The sequence below is a fragment of the Mercenaria mercenaria genome, chromosome 5, assembly GCF_021730395.1.
Source record: "Mercenaria mercenaria strain notata chromosome 5, MADL_Memer_1, whole genome shotgun sequence".
Lineage (NCBI taxonomy): Eukaryota > Metazoa > Mollusca > Bivalvia > Venerida > Veneridae > Mercenaria > Mercenaria mercenaria.
Window position 1 is genome coordinate 78,973,706 of NC_069365.1, and position 20,439 is coordinate 78,994,144.

The 20,439-nt window shown below is 35.3% G+C and overlaps 1 protein-coding gene across 5 annotated transcripts in view; it reads right to left on the minus strand.

Moving 5' to 3' along the window:
- Positions 1-2,607: 2,607 nt before the first annotated feature.
- The window catches only part of LOC123557717 (stromal interaction molecule 2-like), a 90,134-nt gene continuing 72,302 nt past the window's right edge, over positions 2,608-20,439 (minus strand). For 4 of the 5 annotated variants that reach the window (XM_045349356.2, XM_045349355.2, XM_045349354.2 and 1 more), the window contains 2 exons: positions 14,121-14,322; positions 6,854-12,547 (listed from right to left, as the gene is read on the minus strand). In XM_045349356.2, coding sequence (XP_045205291.2) covers positions 12,172-12,547; positions 14,121-14,322 — 578 coding nt within the window. In that variant the 3' untranslated portion in view covers positions 6,854-12,171. Of the gene's footprint in view, positions 3,235-6,562; positions 6,590-6,853; positions 12,548-14,120; positions 14,323-20,439 lie in introns of those variants that run through there. The other variant, XM_045349358.2, reaches the window with a different exon arrangement.

The following is a 20,439-nucleotide window of genomic DNA, read 5'->3' on the forward strand; positions in this document are numbered from 1 at the left end:
AGAAATATTGTCCTACCCATGATTTTCTAAGTCTAAAAAGGGCCATCATTCTTGCAAAAAGCAGGTTAGAGTTATGTTTCTTGATGTTCAGTGTCCACTTATGATGGTGAAAAACTGTTGCAAGTTTTAAAGCAATAGCTTTGATAGTTTATGAGAAAAATTGACTTAAACATAATACTCAACCAAGAAAATTATTTTCTAAGTCCAAAAAGGGCAATAATTATTGCAAAAAGCAGGATGGAGTTATGTTGCTTGCTGTACAGGGTCAGCTTATGATGGTGAACAAGTGTTGCAAGTTTCAAAGCAATAGCTTTGATAGTTTAAGAGAAAAGTTGACCTAAACATAAAACTTAACCAAGAAATCTGATATTTTCTAAGTCCAAAAGGGCCAAATCTTGCAAAAAGCAGGATGGAGTTATGTTTCTTGCTGTACAGGGTCAACTTATGATAGTGAACAAGTGTTGCAAGTTATAAAGCAATAGCTTCGATAGTTTAGGATAAAAGCTGACCTAAACATAAAACTTAACCAAGAAAACTGATTTTCTAAGTCCAAAAGGGGCAATAAATCTTGCAAAAAGCAAGATGGAGTTATGTTTCTTGATGTACAGGGTCTGCTTATGATGGTGAACAAGTATTCCAAGTTTCAAAGCAATAGCTTTGATAGTTTAGAAGAAAAGTTGACCTAAACATAAAACTTAACCAAGAAATCTGATATTTTGCAAGTACAAAAAGGGCCATAAATCTTGCAAAAAGCAGGATGGAGTTATGTTTCTTGCTATACAGGGTCAGCTTATGATGGTGAACAAGTATTCCAAGTTTCAAAGCAATAGCTTTGATAGTTTAGGAGAAAAGGTGACCTAAACATAAAACTTAACCAGGCAACGCCGACGCCGACGCCGACAACCGCTCAAGTGATGACAATAACTCATCATTTTTTTTCAAAAAATCAGATGAGCTAAAAAGTGATTCAACTGGTGCTATAGATGGTCATGTTTCACAGAAATCTATCCTATCTGTCATAAAACAATGGAAAAGGTCATGATGGTTACATTACTTTCTCTTCAAAATGAAACAGGTCAAAAATTCAATCAAATATTGTACAAGAGGGCCATGATGGCCCTATATCGCTCACCTGAGTAGAGTTGCTTGCTTGAACAAATTTCTTAGCTAAAGCTTTAAGATCTAGGCCTTCTGGTTTATTTTTAGCAAATTTATGAAGATTTCCCTATCTACAATCAAGTAACCCCTGGGGCTGGGTCAATTTGACCCTGGGGGTCAAGATTTGAACAAATTTTGTAGAGGTCCACTAGGCAATGCTACATGTCAAATATCTAAGCTCTAGGCCTTCTGGTTTATTTTTAGAAAATTTTGAAGATTTTTCTATGTACAATCAAGTAACCCCATGGGACGGGGTCAGTCTGATCCCGGGGGTCATGATTTGAACAAATTTTGTAGAAGTCTAATAGGCAATGCTACATATCAAACATCTAAGATTTTCCTATATAAAATCAAGTGACCCCTGGGGCGGGGGTCAATTTTGACCCCGGGGATCATGATTTGAACAAATTTTGTAGAGGTCCACTAGGCTATGCTACATGTCAAATATTTAAGCTCTAGGCCTTCTGGTTTTAAAAAATTTTGAAGATTTTTCTATGTACAATCAAGTAACCCCATGGGACGGGGTCAATTTGACCCAGGGTCATGATTTGAATAAATTTTGTAGAGGTCCACTAGGGAATGCTACATGTCAAATATCTAAGCTCTAGGCATTCTGGTTTATTTTTAGAAAATTTTGAAGATTTTTCTATGTACAATCAAGTAACCCCATGGGACGGGTCAGTTTGACCCCGGGGTCATGATTTGAAATTTTTTGTAGAAGTCTATTAGGCAATGCTACATGTCAAATATCTAAGATCTAGGCCTATTGGTTTATTTTAGAAAATTTTTGAAGGTTTTCCTGTATAAAATCAAGTGACCCCTGGGCGGGTCAATTTTGACCCCGGGGGGTCATGATTTGAACAAATGTTGTAGAGGTCCACTAGCAATGCTACATGTCAAATATCTAAGCTCTAGCCTTCTGGTTATTTTTAATTTTTTTTGAAGATTTTCCTATAGAAATCTATGTAAAATCAAGTGAACCCTGGGGCGGTGTCAATTTTATCCCGGGGTCATGATTTGAACAACTTTAGTAGAGGTCCACTAGCAATGCTACATGTCAAATAACTAAGCTCTAGGCTTCTGGTTTCTGAGAAGAAGATTTTTAAGATTTTCCTATGTAAAATCAAGTGACCCCTGGGGCGGGTCAATTTGACCCCGGGGTCATGATTTGAACAAACTTGGTAGAGGTCCACTAGGCAATGCTTCACACCAAATATCTAAGCTCTAGGGCTTCTGGTTTTTGAGAAGAAGATTTTTAAAGTTTTCCTTTCGGTTGCCATGGCAACCAGAGTTCTGCATGGAATTCAATTCTTTGAACAATTTTTAAAGAAGACCATCCAAGGAACATCTCTGTGAAGTTTCATCAAAAACTGGCCTCTTGGTTTAGGAGGAGATGTTGTTTAAAGGAAAGTGTGGACGGACGACGACGGACGGACGGACGGCGACGGACGGACGGACGCCGGACGGTGAGCGATCACAATACCTCACCCTGAGCACTTTGTGCTCAGGTGAGCTAAAAAGAAAGCCTTACTGTCATGAAAATATCAGACATGGGTTTTCAAAGATTCATAGAAGGAAAACAAAAATACATGACTGTTTACTGTAGGTGGTGATTCATTCCGATCTCTGTACAGTAAATGACCAATATACTTTCTTAAGTTTGTGGACACGCAATGGCAATCCGAAATTTCATTTGATTACCTATTCTCCAAAAGAGTTTTCAACAATCCCCTGCTGGATCAGAAAGCTACGTGCTTGGATGACCTAACTTATAGGTGACACAATGCATATTGGTACATGACTACATAATCATTCACATGAAAATTATGGACTGTCATTACCCTTCTACCTCCTCAACACAGATATATGTCTGTCAATAATAAGCAAAAAAAAAAAAAAAATATCGTTTACTGTCTTAGTGCATGAATCTGCAAATATGACAAATTTACAATAAGCATTAATCCAGTTTCTGTTGAATTCTATCCATTTTTCCTGCTTTAATATCGGCCGACTTCCTTAAAACTTGACTTGTCTTGGCTGACACAACTTCTGTGAGATAGTTGTTTGCAAACAGCGCTAGTAAAAAATATAACAATGCTAATACATGCAACATTTTAACATTACTCAATTTGTTTGAAGGAAATCTAGCATATATTGTGCAAAAGAACAACTGCTGGATGTACAAACCATTCAGAGACCATTGTGATGTTAAATTTTGTCCCATGACAAAAGATTCTTTACCGGCATATTTTATACTGTAATAGTTCAATGATCATTTTAGAATAAAGTATTTTTTTGTGGTTTATCATCTGATATACCACAGTTCATCATTCAGATGCTTTAATATCAAACCACCCAAGCTAATATCGTCATGGTTAAATTCCTCCATATCTGAACTCTGAAACATGATTTATCAAAAAATAAACAATGCATTGCCAAAGGGCTATAATAACCAAATGATTTTTTTTAACACAGTATAATTTATCATATAAGATAGTTGTTTTATTGTCAGTAAACATAAGTAAAAGTATCATTTAAATTTAACACAGTTTACTTTCAATACTCATACAACAAGAGAGAATACTTTTAAAAGTAAATTAAATCAAGATTAAGGTTAGTATCTTATATCATATGGGTACAGTGTTCACAATAAGGAGTTTAAATAATCAGTAGAATCTGGACGTCTTATGTATTCTGTTGTTAAATCATTTTATCACAACACGTACAGGAATTCGTTTATCTAGCACTTTTTTCTAGCATTTTTTCGACTACGCTGTATAAGTAGAAAGGAAGAAAACTGTGACAATTCAAGTTATAGGAAAAGACTAAGAACAGAAGAGGTCAAACAAAAAGAGCCATGGTGTACCAAAAAAATTTTGCAGACAAGAAGTTTAATGACTATATCTAGCCAACTGCACAAAATTCAAACTGAGGCCTATATCCTTATCTAGGGAAAATAAAATCGGGGTCCAATGTTAAAACTGAATTTGGAGACCAGTCTCAAAACTCCAGTTTCTGACTGACTGTTTGTGTGAACATTTTTGAAATTGACCAATAGCAAAGCAGGATTCTGAGGCTGGATCTTATTGCAGACAAACGAGTATACATGGCTATCCACATTACAACAGCACAGACTAGACCATATCTAATGCAATACAAATCTGCAGGAATGTGCAAAGATCAGCATCTATTCACACACGGACATTCTAATCAATCACTTCACTAAGCAATCAGAAGCAATTCCAAGGTAATGTTGCAGACAACACTAAAACTGAACAAATCCTATCTGCAGAGTTATGCACAATTAATCAAATCTGTAATGGGGAACGTTTCCCAGACAGAAATACCATTTTGGAGGAAAAACTGAAACAAAACCATTAATGAACACGCCAATCAAGTTTTCCATGGCTGGTAATCTAGCATTTTTTTTTATCATTCAGTCTAAACCCCGAAGAATGAATACCTCCCTTAAAAGACAGATATTTTCTCCTGATTAAATGAATTTATTAGCAAATTAACCTTTACTGAGAAACAACCTCAGAATGTAGGATTATACAAAATTCTTAGTAAATTCCTTTAAAGTTTCCTAGTAGTGTTTATCCTTCTTTTGTTTTGTTTTGTTGGGTTTAATGTCGCACCAATACATTTATAGGTCATATGGCGACTTTCAAGCTTTGATGGTGGAGGAAACCCCAGGTTCCCCTCCGTGCATTATTTCATCTTGGGCTGCCACCTGGGTGGAACCATTGACCTTCTGTCAGCCAATTCGATGGCTTCCTCACATGAAGAATTCAACGTCCGGAAAGAGACTTGAACCCACATCGGTGTTGGGCAAGTGATTTGAAGTCAGAGACCTTAACCACTCCGCCAGGGAGGCCCCCGTTTGTCCTTCAGCGGTTAAACTGATTATCATGTGTAATGTTTATTGCACTGACAAACAAAAGTCCCTAGTTCTTCTAAAATTGCACTTCCCTAAATTGGTAATTTTCTTTTCTTTATTATGCTGTACAAGATATTTAAAAACCAAATCACATGTCAGATGTAATGTACCATGTGATTACTATATTTGCTGGAACATATTTTGTTTGATGATGTACTTTTGTACAAATTGAATAAAGTATAATATGTTCTATTCTGTTCTGTTCCTAAAATGACTTAACCATAAGTATACATTAATCAGGCATATTTTAAAAGAGTAATATAATTCAGCAATTTACAAGAGCGTCTTTGATATGCATTTTCAAATGCCATACTAAAGGATAATTTCTGTAACTTTTATCAATATTTACTAAATGGTTGCTATAGAAACAGGTTTATAAACAATAATACAATATATAGCAAATCAATACTGCATGATCCACAATATTTATGTCAATACAACTTTTAAGTCTTACACCACAAACAGATATGAATATACATAAATTATGTTAGTCATTGCAAATCTTACTTCATCAAACATTTCAAAGGATCAGTATTTTCAAAGAAATTTTCCTAAAATTGAACTTAAATATGGATTTCTTCTCACCAGTTGACAACTCATCTTAAATTATTTACTTTTTCTATCATTCATTTTAAGTTAAAAATTTTTTTTTGCACCACTTCAATAATTTAAGCAGAAATGTGAAGGGTAATGCAGAGGCTTTATAAATAGATAATTTATTATATTGATTTCTCAACTACTTCCAAACAGAATGTTTATATGAAATTACTCTCCCTGTAAGATGTAAATATATCTTGCAGTAGGTGAATATACATAATATCATCACGGCAAGAAAGTGTATACGTTTCCAACTTAGTTGTTCAGCTGATTTAAAGAACGAGAAAAATGTAACATTTCATTTGGCTAAATTGTGCAATTAGCATTTAATGCAGAAAAGAAAGAAAATGAGTATGCAGAAGTTCACAGAAGCCACCCTACACAAAATCAAAGCTTTGAGAGGACTGAGAGGGCTGAGAGACTGGTAAGGTGCCTTTGAAGCTGAAATAGGAAAATTATTTGGTGTAAATAGTTATTACTTCAGGGTTAATTCAATATACACTGTAAATATTTAGTATTGTAGTAAATACTGTAATTTCTATTGTACCTGTTATATCACCAATATTAAAGTTAATTTTGTAAAATTGTTTCTGTGAGTACAAACAGCAATGGGACAGTGATTTTATAGGAACCATCAGATAAATAGCCCAGAAGTTTTAAACTTTCAAATGTGAAGTCTAACTGTTGAGGTGAAATTTATATTTGACAATTGGTAAAGATAAATATGTGTCTGGAGGAAATAAAAGGGTCTACTCACAGGTTACATCTAGATTATCTATTAGATGCAATAAACAGAAGCAAGCAATTTACAATTGCATACACTTCACGAAAGATATGAACATTTAGTCACATATTAGTTGCACTTACTGAATTAAGCTGTGTCAGACACTGGTTCTGAAAATAGTAGAAAAATTAAGTGGAATTCCCCAAATCCAAAAATAGAGAATAAATATGACATGCAAATTAACACAAAAATAACACAATTCAAAATAAACCAAGCCACAGAAATACAGAAGTATGAATCTGTTAAAGTGAACTTTATTACATTTCCCATATACATTTTACATCACCTTCTTAATGTACAATACATAAGGATGTTACATGTATATTGCTGTATGTCACATCTTCAAAATTACACTGAATAAACACAAGTACAAAAACAATTTACAGAGTGAACGACCACCTTTATTTCAATCAATGCAGAAACAGAGATCAGAGATATATATATAAGTATACATCAACAACAATACTTGCACATGTATGGAGTGTTTGATAAAGGAAACAAATAATGCATAAAAAAAATCTTATCCAATAATCCTAAAATAAAAAGACATTCAGACCACCTCACATGTTTAACAGAAATGTTTTTCATTTTTTATTTATAAATAAGAATGCTTAAAAAAATTAAACATGCCCTTAACCAATTTGAGAAAAAGTAACTATACAATTCTCTATGATTCTATGATGAAACAAATGTGTGCAACCAGTCTGAAGCAATTTCGAACAAATTAGGTTTTTAACCTGTACAAATAAAAACAATACAGAAGGTCACAAACAAGTATGCTTTTTTCCAACACTGTCGGGTCTTAAACTTAACAACAAGCTCAGGAATTACATACAACTTGCAAAACATAAACTGTATCTACATTTGAGCCGTGCCATGAGAGGTTTGCGACCAGCATGGATCCAGACCAGCCTGCGCATCCGCGCAGTCTGGTCAGGATCCATGCTGTTCGCTTTTAAAGCCTATTGGAATTGGAGAAACTGTTAGCGAACAACATGGATCCTGACCAGACTGCGCAAATGCGCAGGCTGGTCTGGATCCATGCTGGTCGCAAACCCACTATGTTGGTTTTCTCATGGCACGGCTCATTTCTTTTTGCTTCTATACAAAAATAAGTATTAGGTATATTACACATAAAGGAGCATTTTGTTTTTTCGTATTTCGATGTACAATAATGTCATGAGAGAACATGCATGCTACCAAATAAACCTTGTAATTTTTATGTATTTTACCTAAATTCAGTAACAACAAAGTATTTGGCCACACCATATGACCTGTAATTCATTTTTGTAAAATCCCTGGGCCAAAGGTGAAAACCACTCTCAAAACTTCAGCATTTGATTGGTTGCTTTTGTACACAAATTTGAAATCAACCAATGGCAAGGCTGCATTCTCCGACTGGTCTCAAAAGCTCAGTTTTACAATCTTCAATCCTGGATCAGTATGGAAATATCATGACTGGTAATGGCCCTGCTTTTTTCCATTGATCATTTAAAATTTGTTAAAATAATTAATTTAGTGAAGATAAACACCAGTCACTATCAACTTCAAAGTACCATTATGCACTGTCTGTGGACACTAACTGCATATTAATGTCTTTAGGTACAAAAGCCATTAATGAAATAATCACAATCTTCCTTAACTTTTTTTTTTATTAAAAATAAGTTTTAAGAGTTCACCATTTATATATAGGTGAGCATGCATCTTCCATATGCAAACTCACACACCATTCAATCAAAATTAAGCCTAAGTCACAATATAACACTTCCTTCAAATTTGTTACACGACTCGAGTATCAAGTAATATTATTCTATCCTTTTAACCGACTTTCATTATGAACCCTTAAATAGAATAAGCATCTACAATGGAATGTAGGTAGTAGAAAAATAAAAACGTTTATAAACAAGAGGACCATGATGGTCCTGAATCGCTCACCTCTTCCCACATGACCCAGTTTTGAGTATGACGTCGTTTTTTCTATTATTTGACATAGTGACCTAGTTTTTGAGCTCATGTGATCCAGTTTTGAACTTGACCTAGATATTATCAAGATAAAAATTCTGACCAATTTTCATGAAGATCCATTGAAAAATATGGTCTCTAGAGAGGTCACAAGGTTTTTCTATTATTTCACCTATTGACCTAGTTTTCAAAGGTACGTGACCCTGTTTTGAACTTTATCTAGATATCATCAAGGTGAACATTCTCACTAATTTTCATGAAGATCTCATGAAAAATATGGCCTCTAGAGAGGTCACAAGGTTTTTCTATTTTTATACCTACTGGCCTAGTTTTTGACTGCACGTGACCCAGATTCAAAACTGACCTAGATATCATCAAGGTGAACATTCAGATCAATTTTCATGAAGATCAATTGAAAAATATGGTCTCTAGAGAGGTCAAAAGATTTTTCTAATTTTAGACCTACTGACCTAGTTTTTGACCGCAGTTTACCCAGTTTCAAACTTGACCTAGATATCATCAAGATGAACTTTCAGACCAACTTTCATACAGATCCCATGAAAAGTATGGCCTCTAGAGAGGTCACAAGGTTTTTCTATTATTTGACCTACTGACCTAGTTTTTTAAGGCACGTGACCCAGTTTCAAACTTGACCTAGTATCATCAAGGTGAACATTCTGACCAATTTTCATGAAGATCCATTCAAGGGTATGGCCTCTAGAGAGGTCACAAGGTTTTCCTATTTCAAGACCTACTGACCTAGTTTTTGATCACACTTGACCCAGTTTCAAACCTGACCTATATATCATCAAGATAAACATTCAGACCAACTTTCATACAGATCCCATGAAAAATATGGCCTCTAGAGAGGTCACAACGTTCTTTCATTATTTGACTTACTGACCTACTTTTAGACTGCACGTGACCAACTTTCGAACCTGACCTAGATATCATCAAGATGAACATTCGGACCAATTTTTATGGAGATCCATTCACAAGTATGGCCTCTAGAGAGGTCACAAGGTTTTTCTATTTTTAGACCTACTGACCTAGTTTTTGACCGCACATGACCCTGTTTCGAACTTGACCTTGATATCATCAAAATGAACATTCAGACCAACTTTCATACAGATCCCATGAAAAATATGGCCTTTAGAGAGGTCACAAGGTTTTTCTATTATTTGACCTACTGACCTAGTTTTTAAAAGCATGTGACCCACTTTCGAACTTGACCTAGATATTATCAAGAAGAACATTCAGACCAACTTTCATACAGATCCCATGAAAAATATGGCCTCTAGAGAGGTCACAAGGTTTTTCTATTATTTGACCTACTGACCTAGTTTTTGACAGCACGTGACCCAGTTTCGAACTTGATCTAGATATCATCAAGATGAACACTCTGACCAATTTTCATGAAGATCTCATGAAATATATGGCCTCTAGAGAGGTCACAAGGTTTTTCTATTTTTAGACCTACTGACCTAGTTTTTGACCGCACGTGACCCAGTTTCGAACTTGATCTAGATATCATCAAGATGAACATTCAGACCAACTTTCATACAGATCCCATGAAAAATATGGCCTCTAGAGAGGTCACAAGGTTTTTCTATTATTTGACCTACTGACCTAGTTTTTGACAGCACGTGACCCACTTTTGAACTTGATCTAGATATCATCAAGATGAACATTCTGACCAATTTTCATGAAGATCTCATGAAATATATGGCCTCTAGAGAGGTCACAAGGTTTTTCTATTTTTAGACCTACTGACCTAGTTTTTGTCCGCAAGTGACCCACTTTCGAACTTGACCTAGATATCATCAAGATGAACATTCAGACCAACTTTCATACAGATCCCATGAAAAATATGGCCTTTAGAGAGGTCACAAGGTTTTTCTATTATTTGACCTACTGACCTACTTTTTGAAGGCACGTGAACCAGTTTCGAACTTGACCTAGATATCATCAAGGTGAACGTTCTGACCAATTTTCATGAAGATCTTGTGAAATATATGGCCTCTAGAGAGGTCAAAAGGTTTTTCTATTTTTAGACCTACTGACCTAGTTTTTGATGGCACGTGACCCAGTTTCGAACTTGACCTAGATATCATCAAGGTGAACATTCTGACCAATTTTCATGAAGATCTTGTGAAATATATGGCCTCTAGAGAGGTCACAAGGCTTTTCTATTTTTAGACCTACTGACCTAGTTTTTATCAGCACCTGACCCAGTTTCGAACTTGACCTAGATATCATCAAGGTGAACATTCTGACCAACTTTCATAAAGATCCCATGAAAAATGTGACCTCTAGAGTGGTCACAAGCAAAAGTTTACGGACGGACAACACGCAATCACAAAAGCTCACCTTGTCACTTTGTGACAGGTGAGCTAATAAGGAAATGTTGAAGCTCTGAGGTAAAATGAAAGAAATATTCATACAAATTATTTCGGTAATTTTTCAAAAGGAGTCATATGCATAATAATTCTGCAATATTGCTTCAGAACTCATCAAAGGATCATCACACTGACACTGCATGCAACTACCGGTATACCAAGTCTTACATTCTCTTCTATTAGCATAACTCGAGTTCGTAAGGAAAAGAACAATATGCTCAAGTTATCCAGAATTTCAAGTGATCTGAACCTAGAAAATATATGGAAAACAACCTAGAACTACATGAATTGCTGGAGTCAGCCCAGGTACTTGAGCCATCAATGCTCATGTGAACAAGTGTTTTACTGTAGTAACTACCTATCTATGGGTTTTGAACCTATGGGGGCTGATATGTGTGTGAAACTGGTAAATATTGCATAAGATGTTGTTTGAACACAATAAAGTCAAATAATATATAACATTATCTAATGCTACCTTAGACTGAGAAATATTGGAAATCTGCCAAAGTGCTCACTGAACATAAAGAGTCAAAGGTTCAAAAGAAAATTGTGCAGACCAGTATCAGAATTTGAGAAGCTGATTGGTTAATTCTGACTGCAAATTTTAAATTAACCAATCGATAGACAGCATTCTCAGACTGGCGCTGAATTTCATTTAAGTTGACATTTTATGAGTAAGCTATATAAACTACAGCTAAATTTCCTTTTTTCTAAAAACAACAGATTTGTGTCTTACATCATACCTTTTCTACATACATGTATTTAATACCTGTAGTCTACAAAACTTTTATTCTCTAATTAGTACTGCCTATCATTCTCTGAATGACTTTGATTTTACTTTTTTTACCTTTAGAAAGCAATGAAAGCACATTCTTAATTTCAATACAAATCACATAACTCTGGAGGCCCACCCTTATGACAGATTTTCATTATGTTCTCCATTCACATTAATATAAATTAAAAAAAAAAAAAAGAAACTTAGTAAGTTACAGAATAAATATTAACTGAATAGTCCAATCACTTCTCAAATAATTTCATAAATTGGAAAACATATACATTGTGTAATAATTATTCTCACAACAATCAAAATTAATTGAATTTCTAAACACAATACTTTAAATGCGAAAGGAAATATCAAAAATGTACTATATAATTAAATTTACACATATACATAAGAAAAATAGCTATGTACAAATTAGTTTTTTATGCAAATTAGTAACATAATATGCAAATTATCACATCACATGATCATCATAACATGACCTGGCCTTTTGAATAAACATGTGTTGTCAAGATTTTCTTTCAAGTATCTCAATTTTAACGTCAAAGTCTCAAACATCAGTTTTCCGCATAAATTTAGGGATCAATTTGAGCTTTTTCTTTTCCTTTTTACTTTTTCCTTCACTATCTAAAGACTCGGTTCCAGAAAGGCTATCATCATCTTGACTTGAACTACCAACACCACCTACAGTTCCAACTTGCTTCTGTAAAATCCTTTTCTGAAGATTATTCTCGGAATCACTTCGCGATAAATTTACGTCATTTTTCACAGGCGTTTTTGCAGCGTCAAATCTAGGGATTCTTGACCCATTTTGAACAGGGCCCATTCCACACATAGATTTGGAACGTGGAAATCGCGCTTCATCACTAACAGGAGATAAACGACCTAAAAATACACTGTCGGGTGTGTCTGGTGAAGTCCCAGGGCTAGAAAAACAGAAATATTGGGAAAAGAATACATGATTATATATGAAAATGAAATTAGTGACTCAATGAATTTAATCAGAAAACAGCACACTGGCAATATGAAAGTCTGCCAACAAGCTATTGACAGTTGTGTTATATATCTATGAAATAACAGTCAATAGTTTTCATTAAACACCCATACCCAATGTTTTAACAACAAATGAAACCTTCTGAAGTAATCCTGTTTCATTCATCAAGTGTCAAACAGTACTGCAAGCTATCATAGACTTATGTCTTGATTTTCTTTTTGTTTCTATATATTAAAAGCAAGATAAAAGATTTAATGATTTAAGAATAAAATATTAAAGTTTCTGTCATTTTTCCTATTTGGACATGTAACAAGATCAGTCTGTGGCAGAATGCTCAACTATATGAAACTCTTTCACATATTACTAGCTTACATATAAAAGCTTTACCAAAATTTTCTATAATGGAAAAGGCGTATAATTATGTGAACTTAAATCAGAGATATTTATCCTGGCTTAGAATGGTCAGTTCATGACGCTAAAGACTTATGAAGAGTTTCAAAGCATTCAGTTCAACACCTCCTGTAAAAACCTTGCTTATATGCAAAACTTTCAACAAAATTTCTATGTGAAAATGGGGCATTATTTGACAAACCGTAAGTCAGAATTATGAAAACTGCTCCGCAAGGTCATCACATGATGCTAAACATGTGTAAACAGTTTTTGAAAACATTTGGTGAAGTAGTTTCTGAGAAACATGTACATTTTTTGCAAAATTTCTATGTTAAAAAATTGCATAATTTTGACAAAATGTAAGTCAAGTGTTAAGACAACTGCTCTGTAAGGTCATGTCATGATGCCAAAGACTTGTGACACATCTGAAAGAATTTAACCACATCTGAAAGAAATTAACCAAGCGTTTCTGACAAACATGCTTTCATTCCTAAGATAATAAGGGGCATAATTTTGACAAAATAAAATGAGTTATGTACTGTGAGGTTGTCTGATCATACTGAAGACATACAGGACGGTTGAAAGCAAATGTCTCAGCAGTTTTTGAGAAACCCAATTACATGCAAAACTTGTGTGATGCAGAGTTGAAGACAAAAGAGTGACAAACAAAAGCTCCACTATTTTGTATAGTAATGGGTACTTTATTATAAGAACCCAGACATCTTAATACTGAAAGAGTTAATATACAAGTTTATACTACTACATTAATGTATTAGCTTGAATTATGGTCATGGAGTTTCCTTTTTTGTCTTTAATAAGATATTGATAATTTCAACTTGTGAATCATGACCACTGCAGTTTTCTAAAACATTTCTTATAACTGACTGGCTTCTCATTTTATCTCCCAGTTCAATCAATTCAAGTACTTGCATCTTTAAGCAAAATCTGTATTAAAGATTTACCTTAAAATAGGTTTTCAAACAAAGCTATCAGCATCTACGTGCTGTTTTTCCCTTTAAAAAAAATCAGGCAGTTTCGGTAACTAAGAAACAAATGAGATAAGCACACCAGAAACAAATCATTTATTTTATTTGGCCTTAACCAAGATTAATTACCTTTGACTTCCTAAATGGAATGCTACAGAAGGGGAATGGTTTCCATTAACATTTGAGCTGGCGACTGCAGATTTTATGACGGGCGGCGAATCTAAAGAATCTCTTTTAGCAGACGCGCTGAAGGACGTTGACTTTGTTAGCGAACTGTTGCTGCCCATTGTGACCTGACGACGCTTCAATTCTGTCATATTGCTGCCCAGACCTGTAATACACATCAAAATTTGGTTACGAAAGATTTTGCACAATCATATTTTCATTTTAATCAATGATCAAGCTAGTAGCTAGAAAAAACTAGTATCTTCTGAAATGTCTAGGAATAATACATTTGTGACAGGTCATATACAATTTCAGTGATTCTATCTATGTCAACAGCTTTAGACTTTTGTTAACAGAAATATTTGATCTATGTGTGAAATATCCTAAATTGCGGGCTTAGCGCAAAACGGTTGTAACTCCTTCTTTATTTCATATAAGTTACAACCGTTTTGCGCTAAGCCCACGAAATGTAAACTAGAATTCATTAGAACTTTTCATTTCTTCCAATGTAAGTAATGTTGTCATATTTTAGATTGGTTTATATTTTTCTCAGTTTTCCCATTAAATACCTTCCTATATATGAATTTTATTTTTTTGTTGTTCTTATAAAATCATGCTTATTCATTTTAAGAAATGAGAACTTACTTAGTATAAAATAGTCGCAAAACCATTTAAAGTTCTAAAAAGCTTTTGAAAAAGCAGTTGTTCAAATAGATGTTACGCATAATTCGATGGTTAGAAAAGAACAACTTTCAATATTGCCTATGTACCCTCTGAGCCTTAAAGGGAGGTAATAAAAAACAATGTAGTAATACTTTCTACTCTGTTAACTCATATTAAAACCTTTGATAATTATTAAGGAATAAATTATCTAAAAAAGGATTTAAAAAGAAGTAAATGCATTTCTTGTTTACAACAAAAAAATATGACAGCAACAATATAAACAAAGGCATTATGAGCCTTTAATTCTGTGGTTTAAAAGACAGAAACTCCTGTTCTGTTGTGTTTTATTCTCTCAGTAAGTTTACAATGTTAGTCAACCAGTGAGATTCTGAAAATTTGAGACAGGTTTCCAAACTCAGTTTAAAGTCCTGACTTTCACCTCTACTCCTTTACACTAAAAAGTCTTGGTGCTTTATAACTAGCCCTAAGCCTCGTTACCCAAATAAGCTCTTTATGTCCTCCAACATAAACCAAAATTGAACAAACTTAGACAGGGAAGCTTGCAGAATGCAGTCAAACCTGATCTTCTAAAAACACTTCTGAATTAAGGCATCAACTATTTAACCTGCTTTCAAACGTCACCACTTTTCTCTCTCAGTTTCTTCATGAACATTACATCTTTACCTGTTCTGAGAGACCATATGTGACAAGTTTTTCATTTCCAAAGAGTGATCTTTAAAGCCAGGTTTGACTGTTTCTCCATCACAAAATTTACACAAACAAATTCCTACACAAAGACTCTACAAGACCAGTTTAATCCTTGCTCAAGAATAAAATGTCTCCTTCGTGATATTATAACATTCTAATATGAAATCTAAAATAATCCATTGCATCGAATAATACATGTAATGTACTATACATGTAATGCAATATGAAATATTTCTCCATATACAACTTTGATACAAGTTACATTAATATGTGAAACTAGTTTTTTCATTGTTTCAAATGCTAATATATAGCAGTAATTGTAATTTTATGACAGAAATATAAAATCTAAAATTATCAAAAAGCAACAATTTGCAACATGAAACACAAGCAAAACTGCATGCTAAGCCAAAGCAATTAGAAGCAATGTAAATTCTCAAAATATGGGGAATAACAAAGAATTTTACAATGAAGGTGTTAAAAAGAATTTCTGTGATTAATGTGTATAATATATCTGTGATATAGTAATGGGCTTTGAAAGTGTGACCAGGCAAGATCACTGTGTAAAATGTAATAATTAAGCAGCAGGTGACTGTAGAGAGAATCTGTTGGGTGAAGTGTTATAGTTAATGTGCTGGAAACGGAGAGACAATCTCAATGGGTGAAGTGTTATAGTTAATGAGTTGGAAACTGGAGAGACAATCTCAATGGGTGAAATGTTATAGTTAATGTGCTGGAAACTGGAGAGACAATCTCAATGAGTGAAGTGCAACAGTTAATGTGCTGGAAACTGGAGAGGCAATCTCAATGGGTGAAGTGTTATAGTTAATGTGCTGGAAACAGGAGAGACAATCTCAATGAGTGAAGTGCAACAGTTAATGTGCTGGAAACTGGAGAGACAATCTCAATGGGTGAAGTGTTATAGTTAATGTGCTGGAAACTGGAGAGACAATCTCAATGGGTGAAGTGTTATAGTTAATGTGCTGGAAACAGGAGAGACAATCTCAATGGGTGAGATGTTATACATGTATAGTTAATGTGCTAGAAACAGGAGAGACAATCTCAATGGGTGAAGTGTTATAGTTAATGTGCTGGAAACTGGAGAGACAATCTCAATGGGTGAAATGTTATAGTTAATGTGCTAGAAACAGGAGAGACAATCTCAATGGGTGAAGTGTTATAGTTAATGTGCTGGAAACTGGAGAGACAATCTCGATGGGTGAAATGTTATAGTTAATGTGCTAGAAACAGGAGAGACAATCTCAATGGGTGAAGTGTTATAGTTAATGTGCTGGAAACTGGAGAGACATCTCAATGAGTGAAGTGCAACAGTTAATGTGCGGAAATGAAGAGACAATCTCGATGGGTGAAATGTTATAGTTAATGTGCTGGAAACAGGAGAGCAATCTCAATGGGTGAAGTGTTATAGTTAATGTGCTAGAAACAGGAGAGACAATCTCAATGGGTGAAGTGTTATAGTTAATGTGCTGGAAACTGGAGAGACAATCTCAATGAGTGAAGTGCAACAGTTAATGTGCTGGAAACTGAAGAGACAATCTCGATGGGTGAAATGTTACAGTTAATGTGCTGGAAACAGGAGAGGCAATCTAATATGGGTGAAGTGTTATAGTTAATGTGCTGGAAACTGGAGAGACAATCTCAATGAGTGAAGTGCTACAGTTAATGTGCTGGAAACTGAAGAGACAATCTCGATGGGTGAAATGTTATAGTTAATGTGCTGGAAACAGGAGAGGCAATCTCAATGGGTGAAGTGTTATAGTTAATGTGCTGGAAACTGGAGAGACAATCTCAATGAGTGAAGTGCAACAGTTAATGTGCTGGAAACTGAAGAGACAATCTCGATGGGTGAAATGTTATAGTTAATGTGCTGGAAACAGGAGAGGCAATCTCAATGGGTGAAGTGTTATAGTTAATGTGCTGGAAACTGGAGAGACAATCTCAATGAGTGAAGTGCAACAGTTAATGTGCTGGAAACTGAAGAGACAATCTCGATGGGTGAAATGTTATAGTTAATGTGCTGGAAACAGGAGAGGCAATCTCAATGGGTGAAATGTTATAGTTAATGTGCTGGAAACAGGAGAGGCAATCTCAATGGGTGAAGTGTTATAGTTAATGTGCTGGAAACAGGAGAGACAATCCCAATGAGTGAAGTGTTATAGTTAATGTGCTGGAAACTGGAGAGACAATCTCAATGGGTGAAGTGTTATAGTTAATGTGCTGGAAACTGGAGAGACAATCTCAATGAGTGAAGTGCAACAGTTAATGTGCTGGAAACTGAAGAGACAATCTCGATGGGTGAAATGTTATAGTTAATGTGCTGGAAACAGGAGAGGCAATCTCAATGGGTGAAGTGTTATAGTTAATGTGCTGGAAACAGGAGAGACAATCCCAATGAGTGAAGTGTTATAGTTAATGTGCTGGAAACTGGAGAGACAATCTCAATGGGTGAAGTGTTATAGTTAATGTGCTGGAAACTGGAGAGACAATCTCAATGAGTGAAGTGCAACAGTTCATGTGCTGGAAACAGAAGAGACAATCTCGATGGGTGAAATGTTATAGTTAATGTGCTGGAAACAGGAGAGACAATCTCAATGGGTGAAATGTTATAGTTAATGTGCTGGAAACAGGAGAGACAATCTCAATGGGTGATAATGTGCTGGAAACTGAAGAGACAATCTCAATGGGTGAAGTGTTATAGTTAATGTGCTGGAAACTGGAGAGACAATCTCAACGGGTGAAGTGTTATAGTTAATGTGCTGGAAACTGGAGAGACAATCTCAATGTGTGAAATGTTATAGTTTATGAGCTGGAAACTGGAGAAACAATCTCAATAGGTGAAATGTTATAGTTAATGTGCTGGAAACTGGAGAGACAATCTCAATGGGTGAAGTGTTATAGTTAATGTGCTGGAAACAGGAGGGACAATCTCAATGGGTGAAATGTTATAGTTAATGTGCTGGAAACTGGAGAGACAATCTCAATGGATGAAATGTTATAGTTAATGTGCTTGAAACTGGAGAGGCAATCTCAATGGGTGAAGTGTTATATTTGATGTGCTGGAAGCTGGAAAGACAATCTCAATGGGTGAAATGTTATAGTTAATGTGCTGGAAACTGGAGAGGCAATCTCAATGGGTGAAGTGTTATATTTGATGTGCTGGAAGCTGGAAAGACAATCTCAATGGGTGAAGTGTTATAGTTAATGTGCTGGAAACTGGAGAGACAATCTCATGGGTGAAGTGTTATAGTTAATGAGTTGAAAACTGGAGAGACAATCTCAATAGGTGAAGTGTTAGAGTTAATATGCTGGAAACTGGAGAGACAATCTCAATGGGTGAAATAAATGTTATAGTTAATGTGCTGGAAACTGGAGAGACAATTTCAATGAGTGAAGTGCAACAGTTAATGAGCTGGTAACAGGAGACACAATCTCATTAGGTGACAAGTAAGGATTAAGCAGCTGCCTTGAGTGTTTGCCTGTTAACACTATCAAATCTAAATGGTCTGTAAGGTCATATCATGATGCCAAAGACTTGTAACATGTTATAAAGCATTTAGTCAAGAATTTCTGAGAAACATGCTTATACTTTAAAGATTATAAGGTCATAATTTTGACAAAATATGAGAGTTATGTACTGTACGGTTGTCTCATGTTTCCAAAGACATGCATGAAATTTGATATTGGACAAAGTGTAACAAAGTTCTTTGTATTGGAGGGACAATGCCATTAGTTGAAAAGTAACAGTAACTCTGCAAGGTACATGAGAGACAATGGCATGGGGTGAAAAGTAGTGATAATTGGGAGAAAAGAACTGTAATGAAGATAACAATGATGAAAAACTAGAAGATGCTTTTGTAGAAAAGCGCATGTCTCCCCCAAGGCATAGTCGTAATAGGCAAGAAGTCAATAGGGGACAGGAGCAAAAGTCGTGAAAGAGACTGATGGTTGGCTACAATAGAATAGGCTACTTGGCATGTCCAATCATCCTATGAAGTTTCAACATTCTGAGTCAAGTGGTTCTCAAGTTATTGATCGGAAAGGGTGTTCCAAGTTCAGGCCCCTGTGACCCTGACCTTAGCTCAAGTGACCCGAAAAATGGTAAGGGTCATCTACTCTGATAGTCCTGTCATCGTATAAAGTTTAAAGGTTCTGGGTCAAATGGTTCTCAAGTTATTATCGGAAACCATTTTCCATGTCCTGGTCCCTGTGACCTTGACCTTTGATCAAGTGACCAAAAAATCATAAGGGATCATCTACTCTATTTGTCCAATCATCCTGAAGTTTCAACATTCTGGGTCAAGTGGTTCTCAAGTTACTGATCAGAAACGGTTTTCCATGTTCAGGCCCCTGTGACCTTGACCTTTGATTTAGCAATCCAAAAACTAATAGGGGGTCATCTACTCTGTAAGCCCTATCACCCTATGAAGTTTGAAGGTTCTAAGTCAACTGGTTCTCCAATTATTGAACAAAAATGAAGTGTGATGGACAGACGGCCCCTGTGACCTTGACCTTTAATGGAGTGACCCTAACATCATTAGGAGTCATTTACTCTGTAAGTCCTATTATCCTTTGAAGTTTGAAGGTTCTAGGTCAAATGGTTCTCAAGTTACTGACAAGAAATGAATTGTCATGTTCTGACTGCTGTGACCTTGACCTTTACTGGAGTGACCCCAAAATCAATAAGGGTCAGCTACTCTGCATGTCCAATCATCCTATGAAGTTTCCAAGAAAAGCAGTGATATTGGGACAAGAAAACAAGTGGTACAGGGCCAAGAAAAGTAGGGATACATGGACAAGGAAAGTAGTGATACAGGGACAAGAAAACAATGGGTACATGGACAAGGAAAGTAGTGGTACAGGGACAACAGACATATTCTGATGATACATATGTGAT